Genomic DNA, 21703 nt, shown 5'->3' with positions numbered 1-21703 from the left:
GAAACTTACTTATGTGCAGGAAGCATTCAAGATGTCTAAATAAAGAAAATGTAATTTTGGTAGCTGCATAAATAGAAATAAACTATTGTTCACCTCATTCCATCTAAGCCTCTTGATTTCTTCATAGCTTTTACCATGAGTTACAATTCTTTCCAATTATTCTTTGTCATACACTTTTAGACTAGTTTTATAAATGTAATGACCAAGTTCTGCTGCTCATTCCTGTATCCCCCAACACTTGATATGTAGCAGATATTAAAATTTTTTTGTGAAATGGAGGTCAGGAAAAAGAAAAAACTTGCAAGATGACTATAGATCTGAGACATACACCAGGGAAAGGAGAAAAGCCAAAACAGGAAAAGGAAGAGCACAAGCAATGGTGGAGATGGGTCACAGGTGCTGAACTTCAGGGTCCATGCTGAGGTAGAAATCAAATACTGTCCAAAAATTAAGTATGATATAAGAAAATAAATAAATTTGAAAATAAAAACATTTTGTGGAGTGAATGTATAGTCACTGGAAGGCAGAAATGTTTTAACAGAAATGTAAAAAAATTCCAAGATATTTATAATTAAAAATATATATATATAATGTTTGTTACTCTAAAGTTCAAATAAGTAACAATGATTAAAAAGTAAGCTCTATTCTGGTCCTCCCTGGTGGCGCAGCGGGTTAAAGCACTGCACTAAGAAGCTTAAGCCACTTCCTCATGAATTTGATCCCTGCCTGCCCGGAGGAGATCCACATGTGGCAGACCTCTCTTGACCCGCCCCGCTGCTCCCCTCAGCAGTGTATTTTGTTGATCTGCCTGTTCTGCTCCCCACTCTGTCCCTGGTGAATCCTTTCACCCTCCGCATCTCTGGCCTGTACCCCAGCTCTTTATGAATAAATAAATCTTTAAAAAAAGAAAAAAGTAAGCTCTATTCTAACTCAATCAGTATCCTGGGGAAAAAGAAGCTAGAAAAAAATTCTCAAGTAATTGAAGTTTACCAATTTACACAATAACTATATACGAACTCAGTCCTAGAATTAATATACAGAATATGTAATATAAATGAATCAATTTCATGATGGTTTGGGGTTTGCATGGGTTACATTATTTTGTAAAGCCCTTGGGAAGCTACTGATTTGTAAAGTGATTTGCTCCTATGGCAATGAAGCTGCTGGGTCTTTTAGAGTTTGAGTTCTCACAATTATTTCTACACTAGCTAGCTCTACCCTCCTTTCAGGAATTGCCTTACCTGACTTCTGAATACTTACCTCTGTATAATATTGTATAATATGTTCAGGTATGGAAGGCCAGATAATCTAATTTGTTAGACTCCTATGAAATCTATTACTGAGTAAAACAGATAGGTCTCCTTTAAGGAATAAACTACAGACTTGCCAGCTGAGGGAGCTTTATTTTCCTTCTGGAAGGTGAAAGATGCTAGAAGTTTTATCTTTCTTAGGTAATATTCATATTCAGTGATAATGTTAGACCTCAAGTAACAAGCTGTGGTAACCAGCAGTACATGTTTATGAATGCTAAATTCCAAAAAAACAAACTACTCACAAAATAGCTATGATGAGATAACTTGAGTCTTCTCTAACAAGAATTTATAATATCCCCTGAATTAGGTATCTAACAATAGATGTTGTTATATGTTATGAATATATCCAATATTCTTCTTACCAAGAGTATCCTTTATGAGGATTTCAAGCTTCTGCCCCATGTTCGGTCCTCTCTCTTCTCTTGGATTTTGTACTCGGTTTACAATCTCTTGCTTGATGGAGTTGATTACAAACAATAAATTATCTGTAAGATAGATTAAGACACTTGGAATATGTCACTAATATGAAAGAATTCGCTTTTCATTATGAATAACAGGTATTTATTAAAAATATGAGAAAACATTAGGCAGTGATGGAATTGCCCTACCTGTACAAGTTTTCTTGTACAAAGAGAGTAATTTCAAATTATATAAGCTTCTGATAACACAATGCTGGAATGTATAACAATTCTGTAAGCAACTTACATTACTTGTCTATGTAGTTTTAAAACTATTGACAGTGCCTGATGTAATGAGTCACAGCATCTTAGTAAATGTTTACTAAATAAATCAAATCAAAATCCTTCAAGGACAAAAGCTTTAAAAACAAAATTCCCAACCTTAAAAAGCTTAAAAAAAAAAGCAAAGTTAACCCAAATTAAACAGAATGAGGGAAATTAGAGTGAAATCAATGAAAGAGAACAAAACCTACAATCAAGAAATGTTTAACAATACCAAAAGCTGGCTTTTTTGAAAAGATCAACAACTGATCAACAACTGAACTCCCATTCCCAACTTCCAGTAAAACTGATTGATTACCTACTTAATACATGGAATGAAATTTCTAAAATCTAAAGGAAAAAAAGATGCCATTTGCAAAGTAGCAAAAAATATAAAATATACAAGAATAAAATTTAACAAAATATGTTCAGTCTACCCTGAAAACTACAAAACAAGACAGACAAAATTAAAGAAGACAGAGATATCAGATTCATGGATTAGAAGAGTCCATTTTTTAGAAGATTCTATTTTTTTAAGATGGTACTTTTCTCCAAATGAATCTATGGATTCAAAGCTATCCCCATCAAAATTTTAGCAAGTGCTCCTTAAAAAGTGAAAAAACTAACTGTAAAATGTATATGGTCACTCACAGGACAATAATAACCAAAACAACTTTGAAAGAAAACAACTGACACTACTTAGTTTCACAAAACAAAGTAATCAAATTAGTTTGTATTCATATAAAGATATACAAATAGATCAGTGGAAAAGAAAATAGTCTAAATCCATACATACATACATGACCAACTGATTTGACAAAGGTACAAAAAATAGTTTAATGTAGAAAGTCTTTTCAATGAATGGCATTTGATCAACTATATATTCAAGTGGAAAAAGATAAATCTCAAATCCTAACTCTCATCATACACAAAAATTAATCTATAATGAATCAAAAACCTAAATGTAAAACTGCATCTATATGAATTCTAAGGCAAAACATGTAATTTTGGAGTTGGCAAAGTTTCTTAGGACACAAAAAATAGAAAATAGAAAAGAAAAACAATTGGACTTGATCAAAACTAAAAATTTTTACTCTTTGAAAGAAGTCACTGAGGGAAAAATAGGCAAGCCACAGACTAGGATAAAGTTTTTTTTTAATATTATCTTTTTTTAAAAAAAATTATTTATTTGTGCATACAGAACTGGGGCACAGGCTAGAGGTGCAGGGGCGGTGAGAGAGTTCACCAAAGACAGAGTGGGGAGCAGAACAGGCCAAATGATGAAGTACACTACTGAAGGGAGCAGTGGGCGGGTCAGGAGAGGTCTGCCATGCCATGTGGATCACCACTGGGGCAGGTGGGGATCAAACTCATGCTGAAGTGGCTTTAGTTTCTTAGTGCTGTGCTTTAACCCGCTGCGCCACCAGGGAGGGCCCCGGATAAAGTATTTTTAATATAACAGACAAGAATAATTTGGACACTTCACACACACACACACACACATTGTATGAATAGCTAATAAGCACAGAAAGGTGTTCAATGTCATTAATCAAAGAAACGCAAGTTAAGACTACAATGAGATACTGCTACATACCCATTAGGACTGGTTAATATAAAGACTGAACCTACCAATTATTGGCAAGGATACAGGTCAATTCAAAACCTCCTACACTATTCTGAGAATGTATGGTTCAGAATGCTTGGAAAAGTTTCATGGTTTCCTATAAAAACAAATATATCTTATGATCCAGGCAATCAAATCCTTGATATTTAACTAAGAGAAATTAAAACATGTTCATCTAAATACTTGTAAAGGAATAGTCATAGAAGCTTTGTGATAACAAAAACAAGAAACAACCAAAGTATCCATCAAGCGGTGAATGAGAAACGAACTATAGTATACCCACTACAATGGACTACTATTCAACAATGAAAAGGCTCTAATTCTTCATATAGGTAACAGCATGATAAAATTTAAAAATAGTTAGGCTGACTTAAAGTAGCCAGGCCAAAAAAAAAAAAAAAAAAGAGAGAGAGAGAGAATATTTAGGATTACATAAACATAAAATATTTGAAAATTCAAATTAATTTATAGTGACAAAAGGTTTATTGTGGAGTGAAGCAAGAGGGACAGTTTACAAAGGGGCAGTAGAACTTTTAGAAGTAATCAAAATGTTCCATTTATTATCTTGATCTATAAACATGTGTATGTGTCTATATGTTATCTATACACACATGTCCAACCTAATCAAATTAGGCTATTCAAATTAGCCTATTTAAATACTTAGTTAATGTACTTCAATTTTAGCCCAATAAAAATGGGGGGTGGGGAGAAACACTTCCAGTTTCAACACATAGGATCCCTATGGTCTGCAATAAATCTCTATCTCCTCAGAAACTGCTTTGAAATCAGTGATTTGTAATTCCTCATTTAACTATACTGAAAAGAGATCAATCTAGATAAATACTGAAGAAGGAAGTAAGCAATAACTGTGGAAGAGGGGGCAGTTTAAAACTGCATGTAGGGTCATATATACAAAATGTGTCACTAAACAAGTAAAGTATAGCTGATTGCCTAAACCATATGAAACAAGAAATTTATACTTCTTTTGGATGAATAACTAAGAGGGAATGACATTAGCACAAATATAAATAAAGACATTTACATAGGCTGGACTTAGGAGAAACAATGAGGTTTTATAACCTTAACCAGTAGAAGTAAATAAGGTCATTTATAAGAATTAAAAAATACTACAAAATCAAAAATATACCATAAAACAGAAAAAAAAAATCTTCTCAAACTGGGCAGTGTCTATTCTAGAACATAAAGATCCACAAACCTGTGGGCTAGGAAATAAAGGAATCTGGCTCTTAGAAATTGAAACCACACATTAATTCTATGAACAGTTTCCTCCTGTTCAGTCTCCATGTTTAGCCATGAATATTAAAATTTCAATTTCCCTATAATAGTCTATCAGTCAGGATGACCGTCCAGTCAACTTACTTTTCTCATTATGAGTCAACAAATCTACATTTTATTCACAGAGCAATCTGCTGTGAGGTTTGGTAAAAGGAATCAGTTGAAGGAAGAGGTTTGGTAGACGGCAAAAAAAGCATAGTACTGGCCCTCCCTGGTGGCGCAGCGGGTTAAAGCACTGTACTAAGAAGCTGAACCACTTCTGCATGAGTTCGAGCCCCGCCTGCCCCGGAGGTGACCACATGGCGCGGCAGACCTCTCTTGACCCGCCCGCTGCTCCCCTCAGCAGTGTACTTCGTCGATCTGCCTGTTCTGCTCCCCACTCTGTCTCTGGTGAAGTCTTTCGCCACCCCTGAGCCTCTGGCCTGTACCCCAGTTCTGTATGCACAAATAAATAAATCTTAAAAAAAAAAAAAAAAAAAAAAAAAAGCATAGTACTGGATCCCTGAAGCTTATCCTTGAAAGAGTACTAGTTCATGGCACTTTAGAAAGGATAAGGACAGCCTCTCTTTCTGCTCAAATAGTTGCCATCAAGACAGCAAGTTAATGAAATCCCAGGAAATGGTCCCCTGGCAGGAAATTACTCCAGAAACTATGAACATCAATGATGACACTTCAGACCACCCTACCGCCATGTTCTGGTGGCTGGAATTAACCAATATCCCTGCAAAATGATAGCTGCATGGGGAAGAAAACTGCCAGGAGAGCAAAAATCCAGTCTTTTGTAAAAGTTTGTAACTACAATTACTTTACTCCCAGAGGGTACTCTGTGGCTATCTCTTTGGACAAATCTGTCCCCAACAAGGATGTCTTCAGAAACTCTGCTCTTCAACAAAAGGCCTGATGAGAAGCCCAAATCAAGTTCAAGGTCAAGCACAAGACTGACAAAAATGATTCTTTCAGAAGCTACAGGTTTTGAGATGTTTTCTTTTGGTTATTAAAAATTTTAAAGAATTAAAGAATTAAGAATAGATTGAATTTTTCATAAAATTAACTTTATTCTGAGATGACCTCTCTTTCAATACTTAATATATAAATACCTTCACAAGAATGAAATTATAGTAATTGTAGATGATTTTTAAAAAAATGTCTTTACTGTATAAAATATAAAGTTGGCAACCCTATGTTTCCCAATTCCTAAAATGTTTTTCAGATGCCATTAATTTGTGAATAGAAAATTCTAGAAAACACTGCATTTATGGAATTAGGTAGTAGGGGTGCCATACTGTCAGAATACAGTTTTGTCAAACCAAAACTACACAAGAGAAACTCATCGATTCTGAGATGGCTCTTAACCAATAGTTAAGGCTGCTCTTTCCTAGAAACTGGAGAAGCTAAGTAAGACAGAAGTAGAAGAGAAATAAATGAAAGGGAAACAACTCTACTCTTTCTCCTAGCTGATTAAGTGAGAATATTACCTTTTAAAGACAAGCCCTTTCCTACATGAAATTATCAGAGGCTTTAAGTTAGCAGACACACTGAAAATTTAAGGTAATCATCAAAACTTAATTCAAGCTTGGCCGACACATTGAGAAGCAAATATAATTCTGGCTCCTTACCAACTCAACTGTACCCCACCCCACAATAAATTTACGTCATAGACACAAAGTATGTGTGCATACAGATGTATGCATATACAAATGCAAAAAAAAAACTAGAGATGCATATAACTGGATAAACACATTAAGTGATTTGGTGACCCAGAGGGCTCTCATGACCCACACTTCCCTGCAGTATCAGTCAGCTGGTTCTATAATGACATATGAATGTCAATATATATATACCTACTCACAGAGTTCAAGGTCAAAATGCTGTAACAGCAAGAAATGAGTAACAAGAAAACAGATCGATTTCATTTCCAACAAATCAACCCTAGGGTGCTGTAGAAGGATTTCAGGTACATGAGATGACATTTTTGTTCCATAGGGGTCTCATCTAATGAGCAGTTTATTATATTCTAAGGTGTCTTAAAATGATCATTTTCACTTGTGCTATGAAATAAAAGATTGGTATACACTAGTATATGCCTAATGGTTCCCAAATAGGTGCTAGGATGGTTGCTTAAGAACAGTCTGGGAACTATTAAATGGATACCAGGGTGCTACTTCCCATTCCATTCAGAAGAGCTGGGAGAAGCAGAAGCATTTGTATTTTAACATATACACAGATGATTCTACTAAGCAAACAAACATGGAAAACATAAGTCTAAACTAGCCATTGAAAGGTTAAAATAAACACTCATCAATAAAAGTGGCTAATCCAGCAACACAATTACAAAATGAAATTAAGTGATTACTGGTCACAAGTAGATGAGTTCTTTAGAGGAAAGATGAGATTCAGCTTAGGGAGCCACAGACACAGACACACTAAAAGGAGGACATGAATGAATAAAAGTGATTACTAGTGGCTCACTAAGTGGATGAACATGAAAGAGACTGGCCTGAAAGTGGTAGAACAAATAACAAAATCAAAGAAAAAGAGTGGTCAGCAAGTAATAAGAAGTTAATCAAATTCTTAAAAGTTTTAGGTTTACCATATTCTGTGTTGAGGCCCCATAATTTCACTTTATTAGCTTCATACTGGGCTTTTTTCTTTAACCGACAAGCCCTGTGAAAGGAAGGAGCAATTAGTTCACTTTTTTTTTAAGTGAACATTCAGAATATACTTTTTGCTGCCATCATTTTCTAATTAGCAACCCCAAATCACAACCTACTGCTAATTATACCAACGAACTAATTAACCAAAAGACACAATATAATCATTTATCCAAATTGATTTTTTAAAATTTTACACATATTCAAAAATAAAGTTATGACCAGTATGCCAAAATAAACAAACACCAAATAATAACACCATGTGTTGTAGAGGATATGAAGCAAGAGAACCCTTACATATTGCTATTAGGGATGTAAAATAAATAGTATGCATAGCTACTATGGAAAATAGTAAATTATTAAGATAAATTTTAGATACAGCTACTTTGGCATTTTCTTATATAGTTAAAATATATTCCTGGATAATAACAGGAGAAATGAAGAGAGACATGAACACTTATGTCCACACAAATAACTGTCAGTAACTGCCTATGGTGGCTTTATTCATAACTAGTAAATCTAGTAAAAAAACTAGAAACAAATGTCCTTCAACCAGTAAATGGATAAACTGTAGTGTGTCCTTTAAAAGGAATATGATGCAGCAATAAAAAGAAACAACTACTTTATGCAACTCCATGGATGGATCTCATGCTAGTCAAAGAAATGAGACTCAACAGGCTATATTCAGTATGATTCCATTTTCCAGAAAAGGCAAAATTGTAGAAACAGAAAAAAGATCAATGGTTCTGGGGGTTAGGGGTAGGAGAAGGGGTTTACTTTTAGAAAGAGACATGAGGAAATACTTTTTTACAATGATGAAATGTTCAATATATCTTGATTGTGGTGGTGGTTATATGATGAACTAAGTTAGTGAAAATCCATAGAAGTATACATTAAAAAGGATGAATTTTACAAGTAAATTATACCACCAATATATCCTTGATTTACTCTGAAATAAAAATAAAGGTTTGATAAAATTTTTCTTTGTTGCCTTTAAAAACATTTCCTATGAAGCATAAATATCATTTTACTTTCAATTAAAAATATTATGCTTATATAATATTTACAAGGTATTTTTCTGAATAAATGATAGAGAGTGATCTCCTCTATAAAAGCTCAAAGAACACCTAACGTCACCTCATAGACTTTATTCATAAGTGAACATAATTAGCAATTACCTGGAAGCCAGCTTATTTTTTTCCTTCCTTGACCGTGGCCGGGCAGTTAAGGGAAGCTCACTCACTGGAGTCAGATCACTAATCACTTTATTCAGTTTCCGTAGCTCATTGCCTATCTGGAGTAGTTTTTTAGGATTTGGTGTCAGGTCTTCTACATCAGTTCTCCGGGACTTCTTGACTGCATATTTTCCTAAAGAATTTTAAATTAGGTTATTTTACTTATTAATAAGAGATATATTTCCGGTAGCCCATCAGCCACCTTTTCTTTTCCAGATGTCTTGGCATATTTCAGATGTCTCAGCATGTTAACAACCAAAGCTAGAAGACTGGCCTTCTCTTCTTTCCATTTTGGGACTGACTGCAAGAAAAGGAGGTCATAGAGCACAATTCCAGATTTTTTCCAAGTCCCCTTCACTTTAGCTTTCTAGCTCCAGTACAATTGTTAATATTTGCATGGCAGTTAGAAGCATCTTAACCCTAAGAATTAGAAGTGAAGTTCATCTGCACACAAAAATAAGGGCTAGGTCAGAAAAGAGTATGGAGATTTTGATGCTATAACTAAAAATGTGTCAGATGCATATATATTATTCTTGCATTGAATTCAAAAGTCAATAAATAATTGTCTTTTTGAAAGTTCTTTGGCTCTTTCATAAATAACATCACAGAAGACTCATGAAGACTTGCCCTATCACTGCAGGTAACAGGGATGGCTCTATCCTCTAATCCATAATATCAAACATGTCCCTAGTAGTAATCAACAGCCACCTGAAACTATTCACTGAATCTGACATTTCATTTCTCGCAGAAAACGAAACTTAAGCTTCACTTGTTCCATGCTATTGGTACTATTGACTCCTTTCTTCATTCCACTTTTTACAACTATTCTTCCTTTCTTTGTATGGGAGAAAATAGAAGAGAAAAATCCTGCAGGCCATTCTCTTTATCCCCAACCCTCTACTTTATAGCAATTCTGTTAAGTCAAGAATCAATAGGCTCTTGGTCATTTTCTGAGTATGATAAGTAGCACAAAAATTAACTAAAAACAACTTGTTTCACAGGACCTTCCCTGTTTAGGTGATGGCTTTCATCACCGATAAAAGCGTAAAAGCAGTAATAACAAATTCCACAGTGCTACTCTTCCCCTTTACAGTTTGCTATACTCAAAAAACATCACTATTGTTTGCATCTCTCTTTAAAGTGACATGAGACAGTTTACTATGACCCCCTCTTACCATGATGTAAGCCATTTTTCTGATACATATTACTTGGCAATGTGTCTCGGTTCCATTCAGATGGCCTTAGCATCCTCTCTTGTTGTGACGATGTGAGCTGTTCGCTATACTCCCAGAAGTACCTTCTTTTACCTCTCTTCCTAGAGGATATTGAAGTCATCTCTTTCAGGTCTTCCACTGAATCATTTTCATAGCCTTAAAAAAAGTGCCCCCCAATATTTTAAATTCCAAACATCTTAGTAATAAACATTAGGACAAGCAAAAAGATCCCTTCCATTTATCACATGATATATTTTTCTTCTATCTGAAAAAATCACTCTAATGTCAAAGATAATAAACCAGGTTCATAAAATAACTTTTAATATGGTGATCTCTCACTCATAAAATATACAGAGATTAAAAAACATGGGTAACTACACTGCTTAACTCTTTAGTTTTAGTAAGTTAGTATATAACACTTTTCTTATCTTCACATAAGATTGAGAAAATAGTGAAACACATCTACAGGAAAGTCAAAAGTGCTGTTGGACACTATACTATGATTTTACAGGTCTTCCTTCTAAGCACCTGGAGCATCCCCAAACAGAACACATGCATATTAATATAATCATAACCCACTAGGCAGATTTTGTTGAGGTAACAGGTTTTCTTCCTACCTCTCACCTTACCCTTTTTTGGTGCAAATACAAAAATGTGAGTTCTTATATAGGTTATTAAATAAAAAAATATATGTCTATTCTAACATTTTACTGGCATCAACTGTATTTAATTTACTTTATTAAAAAGTGGGAAGTTTCAGAAAATAATTCTGAACTAGTAGAACTATTGTTTACACCTAATACAAGGTGACCATTAAGGGAGTGTCTTAGATGTATTCAGCAGCATTACTTCGAGGAGTGTGGGGTGTGTGTATGTGTGCAAAATGCACACCACCCCAAACCTAAGAAGTTCAGGAAAAACTGAGCAGCACTAACTGAGCAAAATGACCACTTTCCCTTCTACAAACAACCTCTCTGGAACTAATGCTAAGAAACTATTATATCTGTATGTTTTGGGGGAATGTTAAATTTTACAAATTTACCAGGTTTTTATGAGAGTTAAGAATCAACCAGGAATGTGATTCCATTTATATGACATTCTGTAAAAAGCAAAACTATGGGAACGAAATGGTTGCCAGGAGCTGGGGGTGGAGGGAGAGACATAGGGAAATTTGGAGGTGATCAAACTACTCTGTGTCTTTACTGATGTGGTAGTGATTACATGACTATATCCACTTGTCAAAACTCATCACAAAGTGTGCTCTTAAAAGGAATGAACTTTACTGTGTGAAAAGTATACCTCAATAAACATGACCTTTAAAAAAAGAGTCACATGCAAGAGCAGAATGATTTTGGGGGCCAATACTGAAGACAAGCTTTTGTACTACTGCTGGCATTAACAGCAGTATAATGCACATTGTATTTTAAAACAATATGGTAAGCAATCTGACAGTGAACTCTAGGTTCTTAAGAAATAATGCACAAGTTAAGTGAATTCCAATTTTTAAATTTTAAGTTGTGTCAGATACATGAAGCAGTAGTTTTGGCTTGCTTACTTGTGCTAATGTCTCACTTCAAATTTTAACTTAGAAAAAGGTGCAGGGGTTGTACTGTGTCACCAGAAATTGCCGTGAGGCCAAGACAAGCAAAAATTACTGATTATGGGAAAAATGGCTCATGGATATTACCCTAGCTTACTGGTGATATGCAGATGCATCAACCAAAAAACTCTCAACTTCTAATCAATGTCCAATACATGTGTGCCACATTTAGGTGGCACACAAGGCAGAAGGGAAACATTCTCTTCTCCCCAAGGCTTTATCTGCTTATTCACCTTTAGCCAGCAACTCTCCTCATGTGGCCTGGATTTCTGGGAAAATACTATCCCTCTTACTTAATGTATTTATATATTTCAATTTCAGATGCTTCAACTGAGACTTCTCAGAAGCTGCCAACAAAGTTATTAACCCCATCTTCACCAGGAAATGCACTCATGGAGGCTCAAAATGATTTGGCAGAGCTGGGACTGACTGAGGTCTCAGGACTCAAACACAGCCCCAGTTGAGCATCCCAATTTCCCTACATCTAATTCAGTTGAATGGTCAAAATGTAGGTTTGTACACATGTATTATATTATTCCACATATAGTCTCTGTTAAACTCAAAGAGTCATGATGATTTTGGTTTCTTCTGTTCCACCCAATTAGTTATCAGTTCTACTTATATTTATCAATCTTTTTCCAAAAAAAGTACTTTTTCAAGAAAGTACTTAAAGGATATCAGTTTTCTTTGCCCTAATTAACATTTTATAAATGTATACATAGATGTTCAATGTAATACACACATATATGCACACACACACAGGATTTATTAGCTACAGCCATCCACCTTCTAGTATAGACTACTGTAAATCAGCAGAATGCAGTAAATTATATTTGCAGATTACTGGTCTAGCAGTTAAGGTAATGTGACACTTCTCAAAGTATTTATAGGGAACATATGCCTTCATCTCCAAGTGAGTTTTAATAAGTTTTAAGAGACATCTTATTTTGCATTGTCTTACAAAGAAACAGTGTACATTAACTGTACTAAGACTGCGAATTCATAGCAACAGACAAACCCCCTTGACTCTTTAAGTTCCACAAAGATGAGGGTTGTGTCTATTTTGTTCATCTCTTTATAATCAATACCTAATACACACAGTGCCTGACACAAAGGCAACAGAATATTTTCTAACAAATCAATGATTTGTTTAATCCAACATTTTCCATTTGATAAATCATAATACTCAACTCATTTCCTTCCTGACATAAATAGCAAAAGGAAGTAAAAACAGCTAGATGTACTGCCTAAACCCCAATCACACATCTTTGGTTAGTGCAGACTACTGCCGTTAGGTTAGGTAAGCAAAGTCAACTTTGAAACTATTTAGTAGGAATTACAAAATAATCTCTCATCGTTGGAACCCAATTCTTAGTCTCAAAACCATGTAATTCTATGTCCCCTAACAGTTGTAGTTGGTCTGCAGCATAGGCTCTATTAAAATTTGATAGCCAGTTCTAGAATAAGGACTAAAACCATTTTCTACCTTTCCTGAAGTGTTGTAGGCAGTTTCAGCCAATGCCAAGATACAGCATCAAGGGAGCCAACATCACAAAAGGCCCTTTTTAAACTAGCAAATTAAATCATTCAGCCCTCTAAAACTAGCACTCTAAAAAAAGTGGTAACTATCCCCATTTTTGTGCTTCAAAGATTTCTTCCAACTTCTCACCAGTAATTCATTCTACACTTCTAAAGTAACCTGTTTAGCTCTTTCTTCCAAGAAAAAGGAAAATTTCCAGTAGGAAATGTGTTGAATTGTGTTTATTTTGTGGTTAAGGCATGCCATTCACTCACATTTGTAAGAATTGTCAAAGCAGTACTATCCAAGGAAAGTTGACTTTCCTTCAAGTCAACTGGGAGTGAGTTAAATGTAATTTAAACATATAGCACTGTTAAATAACACCAAGAGAAGATCTTTACCCTATCAATTACCAGCTAATGCATCTGTTTTAAAGCTGTGTTGTTGCTTAATATCAAACCAAAAAACTCACACATCAAGGTTCTCCTACAGGGACAAAACAAGAAAACATGGCATCACAGGCAATGCCAGCTATACTACTGATCCCTACCCCACTTCGAAGTGCCCTTGAGAAAATGGAAATGAGGGTCAGCTTACCAAATGGCCACTCTTACTCTTCATGGATCTACTCACCACCCCATACATTTATGCAGGTGAAAGCAAATCAAAAGATGAAGGGTGAATTTGAAATAGAAGTCAAAGCACAGATGGGGTAGACTATATGGTTCTTGTTGGACTTGGTTGGTGAAGGTACAATTTACCAGGTGCCTCTGATTTCTACAGTCCTTGAAGAACCAGCTGGTAAAGGCATCCCTTCCCCAGGCAATCCATTCCCTAGTTATTACCCATCTCCTCTTTGTCATAGCCTTCCCTGTCCTCCTACCCACAACTCTAAAAATGAGACTCAAAGCAACATGACTCATCTGTCACACTCTAGGGATCACTCATACATGGACAGCCTTCTGTTGTTCCCATGGGAGGGTATATTTAATCAACTTACCACTGGCAACAAAGACTGCTTACTTGAAACACCTCAAAGAAAATTTTATTAATTTGCTAAGAGAAAATTTTCCTATTAAGTATAAAAGACAATAGCTCCATTTAGACTACACAGAGTTCTAAAATAAACCTTGTTCCACCACCTTAAATACCTTTTCCTTACTCTTACTCCACCCAAGGCAAACAACTTGGTTGTATCAAATACATAAATCTAAGCATAAGTGTAACAGAAAGATTTCACTAAAGAGTCTTTCAGCTATTACAGCTTCATTGGTTACAATATAGCTACTATGCCTTAAAAACCTGAAAATTAAAGATCATGTTTATACTAGCAGAAATTCCTACAGTCATAAAAAAAGAGCTCTTTGATAATTTATGAATTTTTAAAAAATAAGTTAGTTTTTTTTTAATATAGAAATTACAAGCTCAACCTTATTTCTGAAAAAAATAACTGGCTTAAATTGAAGATCTTCACTTTGTGCATTTTAACCACGTGCCACACAGTAGTATCACTTTCACAAATAAACTGCACACACCAACAGTGGCAACAGCCCAAGTATGTAAATGCTAAAGTGAACTAGTTTTCTTCTGTATTATTTATATGCATTATACATAAAAAAAAGCAGTCTCCTTCATGCCCAATAAATGAAAGCAAGCATTTTCCTTAAACAGAAACATACTACACAAATGAAAGATGCAGCAAGCACAAAGAAAAAGCCGTCTTTTACATTATTTATTAAGCAGGTTTTGGTAACTACAGGCGAGAGTAATATAAACCATTAGACCTAGGTTCACCATTTTAGGAACTCCTACCACAACCCTAATAATGGGACACATGCAGAAACAGGAATGTGTTTTCAACCAGTCAATCTTTGGCATCTTTGCACAATCGCTCAAGAAAATGACAAATTAGGTGATTTAACATAAAATAAATTAAGAAGCAGCCCTCAAGGAATCAGCATATGAACAACTCTATGGGAAAAAAAGTGATTATTTCAGAGCTGTCTAAATAGAAAAAAAAAAAAAGGATTTACATATCTAAGCCAACACATCACGTCATTTAGCTCCCAATTTAAGATTAAAGCATCCAAAGCCAAACTTTCAATTTCAAGATCATAGGAGATAGATCAGTTTTTTTAAGCACTTGAACATTACAATACCTGGTTCAGAGAATGTGTCGCTAATATCATCATCTTTGTCGTCTTCATAGTCTTCTTCCTCTTCTTCCTCCTCCTCATTTTCAGAAAGTTCATGCTCACTACCAAATCCTTCATCATGGTCCTCATCATCAACATCCTCTTCATCATCCTCCTCCTCTTCAGGACTGCATTTGGCTGGCTGTTCACCCAAGTTGTCAGAGACAAAAAGGGAGTAGTTGTGCTCTTCTTTTTTCTGGGATGAATCTGAGACCGATGTGCTAGCAGAGAGGCTGCTACTCTCTCCTGCTGCAATTGATCCAGGACCCTCCTGGGGCAAGGGGCTGAGTAATAGTTCTTGGGTTTCTTTAAAAGGCAAAGCCGGGGTGGCATGACCCTGAAGAGGCTCCATCCCTTTTTTCTCTGGTCTCTTTGCTACAGCCCCACAGTAGCAGGTGTTCTCCTTTGCTGCATCTGTGTGAATCTGGCTCAACAAGGGCCGACTCTGCTGCACTGGGTTGATCTTTACCTTTGCCTTTTTTACATAGTCCTTACATTCAACATGAAAGTTCACCTTTTCATTATGATACATGTTGGTCTTCATCATGATTTGTGTGCTTGAAGTGGGTTTACTTGCTTTTTGGACACAGTCTGACAAAGGGACCTCTGCCTGAAGAGTCTTAGAAGAACACACAGGGGCAGCTGCTCTGCTTGCAATCTTTTTACCAGGGAATGAAGAAGGCAAGGGATTTTGTTTGACACTGAAAAGTGAATCAGGGTAATAAAGGGAATCAGAAACAGACTGAGAGTCCTCACTGTTAAGCTGGGCCAAAGTGGGAGTTTTACTTATGACTTCTTCATCTTGATAAGGACTAGAAAAGTCATCGAGACCCAAGTAATCCACTTCTTTTGTTCCCCAGATGTCACAGCTGGTTAGTTTGGTGTACTTTGTTAAGTCTTCACAGTATGTGTCCCACTGTTCCCAGTTTGAGGTTAAAGTACCCTCACTATCCAGGACATCTGTGAAAGACTCCAAATTTTCAATGTCTTTGCAGTCTTCCAAAAGGAAGTTTTCTCTAGGATTCTGCTGATAGTTCATCTCTCTATCCTGAGAAAGGTTTATTAAAAAAAAATCACACAATACATTAGAAAAGAAATATTCACCTTCATCCTTACTTCCATTGATCAAAAGCTCTTAAGCTTTATTACAAACTCTGCCTAAATAAGGTTTACATTTCCCAATTTTTGACTTAGAAGGACTTGAGGATACAGGTCCTTAGATACAAGCTTCAGTTACAAAACAAATAATGAAGGCCTTACCTTCAGCACAGAAGAATCTGTCTTCTTAAATGAGAACTTAAATATAGATAAAAAGAGCAATACAAACTGAGTTGGAACTCAGCCACAAAAAGAAGAGATTTTTTGTAAGACCTTATAACAACTTTTAGGTATGGTCCATGAAATACTCCCTATCAACAGTATGTGATTTTTAAAATGTCAATTAGGTTATGTATGCAATCGTTATTTTCAATTTTAATTCTCTGAATGCAGTTAAGCTCTCATAAACTAACATGAATGCTCACCATATATTATTCATGCTAAAAAGAGTAAGTTATATAATACTTATAAATATGCCATCCAGTTAAAATATTCATATATTTATATATATTCATTGAAAAATCCTGTTAGTAATTACCCTTGGTAAGAAGACTTGAAGGGGGAAACTCAGGAAGGAAGTGGGGAAATTTTCAATTTTCTAGTTTATTTTTTATTCTATTTAGATTTTTGCATTCGTTTGGGCTTTTTATTTTGCTTGTGTTTGCATATTTGCATGTCTCCATGTTTCAATAGCTTATTGAAGTGTAGTTTACATGCTATAAAACTCAGTCAATTCAATGACTTTTCATAAATTAACAAATATATGCACTTTATTTTTCCAGTTATTGTATTTCCATTTTGCTTAACTTGTATGTAATTTAAAATTTTTAAATCTTTTCCTTAGGAATCTTACTGTCTACTGATCTCAAGAAAAAATAAGTATATTCAGATATTGCTTGGAATTCCTACTTTTGTCTTTGTGTCATACACCTTGCTTAATGTTATCATTTCCAAGTTTTCCAGCTTAAGAAGTCTTTTAGCAGTCAAATTTTTTGAAAAAAGAACCTCACATTCTCATTATTAAAAAGTAGACTTAGAGTTGGTGATGGGAAACCCACGGGGATTACAATTGAGATGGGAAAAAATGTACAAAATGATATAAAAATAAACTTTTGTAATAAAAAAAATTAAAAAAAAAAAAAGTAGACTTAGGCCCTCCCTGGTGGCACAATGAGTTAGGGCACAGCACTGCAAGCTAGCTGCAGTGGCTTCAGTGCAAGTTCGAGCCTCAGCCTCAGGGGTGACCCACATGGTACCCTCAGCAGTGTACTTCGTCAATCTGCCTGTTCTACTCCCTACTCTGTCTCTGGTGAATCCTCTCACCACCCCTGCACCTCTGGCCTGTACCCCAGTTCTGTATGCATAAGTAAATAAATCTTAAAAAAAAAAACTAGACTTAAAAATACTTAGCTAACCTTTTCTCTTACCACCTTCAGAGCAGTCATACATCTTTCTAAAATTACTAAACTGGCAACCACAAGAATCAGATTTGGCCTAATCATATTTTTGCCTTTCAGGCATTTAAAAATAAAATTCTACTGTAGTGTACCCCAATTAATGAAGAATACAAGAAAATGTTACTTACCAGTTCATACATGAAATCTGGATCTGAACTGTTGGCTAAGAGATCTGTGCTCATCAGAGTCTGTTCTGAAAAAGTGTGGCTTCGAAAGGCATCCCCAAAAGGCGGATCCATTCCGCTTACACTAGGCTACAACAGAGTGGTTTTAATTTTAGAAAGTTAAAGACCACTTCAAGAATAATTTATTATGCATAAGTCTCATTCTTAACCCCTTAAAAAGTTATTTTCAGAAAACAAGTCTGTGTTTTTTCAACTGTTTAGTACATTTCAGAGATTTAATAGCATTCAACTGTGTGCTCAGATGTGTTAAGATAGAGTGGCAACTGTTTATAATACCTAACTTCTAGAAACTTAAGCTTATTTAGCTATCAGAGGCAGTATATAGTACCTAATGAGCACTTGTATTTAGCTACAGGGAATTTCTTTAAATCCATCTCTAACAACAAACACTCTCTATTCTAGTTCCCTGAAGTGGAGAATGCACTGCCATTTACTTGGAGTTGGAGAGGTAGCAAGTCAGTCTTGCTCTATACTCCTAAGTTCAACATCTTATTTCCCAAAACAAACTGAAAGACACTGAACATCTGTAGAATTCAACAAAAGACTCTAGGAACATGATGCGGGTGGGGTCAACAAAAATATCCAAAACTATTTTGGGTCAGACTGGCAATTTGGGCATAAGCTCAATAGTCCTGATCCCTATAAAGGGTGAAATTCATTCTATAACAAATAATAGGGAAAAGACTCAGCACCCTGAGTTAATGTTCCCTCTTGTTTACTCTCCATTGCTCTTTCCATTTCAACATCTTATACAAATCACTCTGGAGACAGTGGGCCTTAAGTAGCACAAACAAGTGAAAGCCCTCACTGTGGAATCCAAATGGATGAAGGAAGAGGATGAAAATGAATAACTTCCTCTTTGCCTCTTTTTTGTTTTCCCCAAGTTTCTGCCTTAACTTAAAAAAAAAAAAAGTATTAGTCTATATACTTGTATCTCCCTATTATATATTATCCTCACAGACTGCCTTTTCACATACTTTTTCATGATGCTGTCTTAATTGGCATTTCCCACTCCATTCTTTTCTTTCCCTATTTTCCCCCATTTTCATCAGGCTGCAAGATCTTTCTTCTTAAAAAAGTCTAGCCTGAGAAAACAGTGTTTTATGTTTCTGAGTTCAAGTATTTAATACATAGCAAATTATACCCTGAGTAGAAAAAAAATTTAAGATGGCATATGCAAGATACCTACCTAGCACAGAGATAGGGCGAAGGTAGGTCACTGGTCTTTTTAGTATTAGCTAGCAAATCTCCCTTTGCCTTTCATTGCCTGCTTCTGAGTCACAACACAATCCCAGCAAGTTCATTTCCCGTGCTTGAGAGACAGCTCTGCCTAACCCCATATTAATTTCTCAGTTTCACCTCAGCACTGAGACAAGAGGGGGAAGAGCTAACCACTGAGGGAGGAGTAACAAGGTTTCATTTATTGTGGCAGTGCCCCTTAAACCAAAGTATCAATTCAAAGTAGTTACCATAATTCAAAGTAGTTACCATAACATAGATATAATTATATAAATAGATGTAATCTATATATAATCATTCTTGGGTTCTGGGAGAGGAGTGTGTGTGTCTCTAAGAGACCGAAGTCCCTCAACATTTTTTAATTATTCTAAATTCAATAGGCACAAATGGAAGGTAGCAGCTGGGAAACAGGAAGATGCCAGAGGAATGGAAATGGGATTTCTGAAAAATTTTAAGGGAATTGGTTTAACCACCATAAAACTGGCAGATCTGTATACCTTATGACCAACTTTTCATGCACCATCCCCCCTTGATCAAGCTCATGAAACTTCAAAACTGTATGTAGCAAAGGAGAAATCAGAAACAAGTGAAAAAAGGAAACTGGCTGAGATGAGAAGTAAAACATTTTAAAAAGCATATCAAGTTGTGTTAAAATTCAGAGAACTTACAGAATAGTGACTTTCTGCAGTGGGAAAATAGAAAATTTTACACCTACTCTGCGTAATTTACCTGAGGCATTTCCAAGCCCAGATCCCGTGAGTCTGATTCCAAACTTCTTTTTATTCTTGTCTGTAAAGTCCTTTCCAGCTTTACTTTTAATTTCAAGATCAAAGATGATTTTCACAATAAGTGGCAGGTTTCCCCAATATAACTTCAACTGCTTGGATCTCTGCTGTTTTGTTGTTGTTTAACAATTCTGTGCAAATCTGTCAAACAACAACACAAAGTAACTTCACTGAGCTCCATGAAAAACAAGTTGACCTTTCAAAAATATATTAACAAAGAACACTTTAAAGGAGTAAATTTGGCGGTTGCAATATCAAGAATTGTGTCTGTAGTACCAACTATACTGAAATTCACCATTTCTCCTCTATTTCTAAGTTGGTTAGTAACCACTGGTAACTTTTTTAAAATACTATGATAAACTTCAGACCTTGTTTTTTGTGATCTGAAAGATGTGTTATATTTAATGTTAAAGTAAAGCTCCCATACTCTCTATGTTCCATAGAGGAAACAATGGCTTGCATTTCAACCGCCTGTATAGTAATTGTGCTACATTTTAGCCACTCATAAATCTGTTAAGAATAAATAAAACATCATAGTCAACAGTGGAATTTAAACATATTTGCTACATTAAATAAAATCATATTCCTAATAGTATATACAACTTTATTCTTTGAGTCACAAGTGAAAACTGTCATTGAGATAAATATTTTTGAAAAAGAAGTAATTATTCCACTATGTTTTTAACACCTGTGTGAGGAAAATGAGGACTACCTGGTAGAGCAGTTTCAGGGTTAATATAAACAATGACTGCCAATCACCTGGCACTGGGTCTTGGTTTAAATATTAATTAAAACATGAAAACTAATCAATTATACCCACTTCATCTTCTTTCCCCAGATAAGTGGTATTCAAAGTATGATACCAGGAGTAGCAACATCAGCATCACATCAACCTTAAAATTTGCTAGAAAGCCCTCCCTGGTGGCACAGCGGGTTACAATGCAGCACTAAGAAGCTAAAGTCACTTCAGCATTAGTTCGATCCCCAACCCCAGAGGTGACCCACATGGTGTGGCAGACCTCTCCTGACCTACCCGCTGCTCCCCTCAGCAGTGTACTTCATCAATCTGCCTGTCCTGCTCCCCACTCTGTCTCTGGTGAATCCTCTCACCGCACCTGCACCTCTGGCCTGTATCCCAGTTCTGTATGAATAAATAAATCTTTTTAAAAATTTTGCTAGAAATACAAAATTGTAAAACACAGACATACTAACAGAAAGTCTAGCAATGAGACCCAAAAATGTATTTTAATAAGCCCTCCAGTGAGCTTGTGCTACTTTTAAAACTTGACAACCCCTGTCCTATACTGAATGTCTTGCTCTTGTTACACCTAGGTGCAGTATCACTTCTTAGTTTGAAGTGATTTGTTAACTGTAGTTAACAAATTCTCTGGGCTAGTGGAATACTTTACTTCAATTTCAAAGACTTCTTTTAAGGTCTTTGCTGAACATGTAAGAGATAGTCAAAGGGGACTCAAAAGTTACTCTACTTAGAATGGTAAATTTACTAACTTTTGAATTTCGTGGGTCTTTGCTGAGTTCTCTACCCTGCTGAGTTTGACCTTCCTAACTTATA

The 21703-nt window shown here is 35.5% G+C and overlaps 1 protein-coding gene across 3 annotated transcripts in view; it reads right to left on the bottom strand.

Moving 5' to 3' along the window:
- Positions 1-21703, bottom strand: part of CREBRF (CREB3 regulatory factor) — a 51689-nt gene that overhangs the window by 11334 nt on the left and 18652 nt on the right. For 2 of the 3 annotated variants that reach the window (XM_004679226.2, XM_012722566.1), the window contains exons 2-8: positions 20075-20271; positions 18050-18175; positions 15331-16414; positions 10014-10208; positions 8782-8971; positions 7543-7616; positions 1676-1798 (exon numbers count right to left, since the gene is read on the bottom strand). In XM_004679226.2, the coding sequence (XP_004679283.1) occupies positions 1676-1798; positions 7543-7616; positions 8782-8971; positions 10014-10208; positions 15331-16414; positions 18050-18175; positions 20075-20083 (1801 nt within the window). In that variant the 5' untranslated portion in view covers positions 20084-20271. Of the gene's footprint in view, positions 1-1675; positions 1799-7542; positions 7617-8781; positions 8972-10013; positions 10209-15330; positions 16415-18049; positions 18176-20074; positions 20272-21703 lie in introns of those variants that run through there. The other variant, XM_012722567.1, reaches the window with a different exon arrangement.

Source organism: Condylura cristata, unplaced genomic scaffold (assembly GCF_000260355.1).
Source record: "Condylura cristata isolate star-nosed mole 26May11 unplaced genomic scaffold, ConCri1.0 scaffold00008, whole genome shotgun sequence".
NCBI lineage: Eukaryota > Metazoa > Chordata > Mammalia > Eulipotyphla > Talpidae > Condylura > Condylura cristata.
This window is presented reverse-complemented; position numbering and strand designations above follow the sequence as displayed.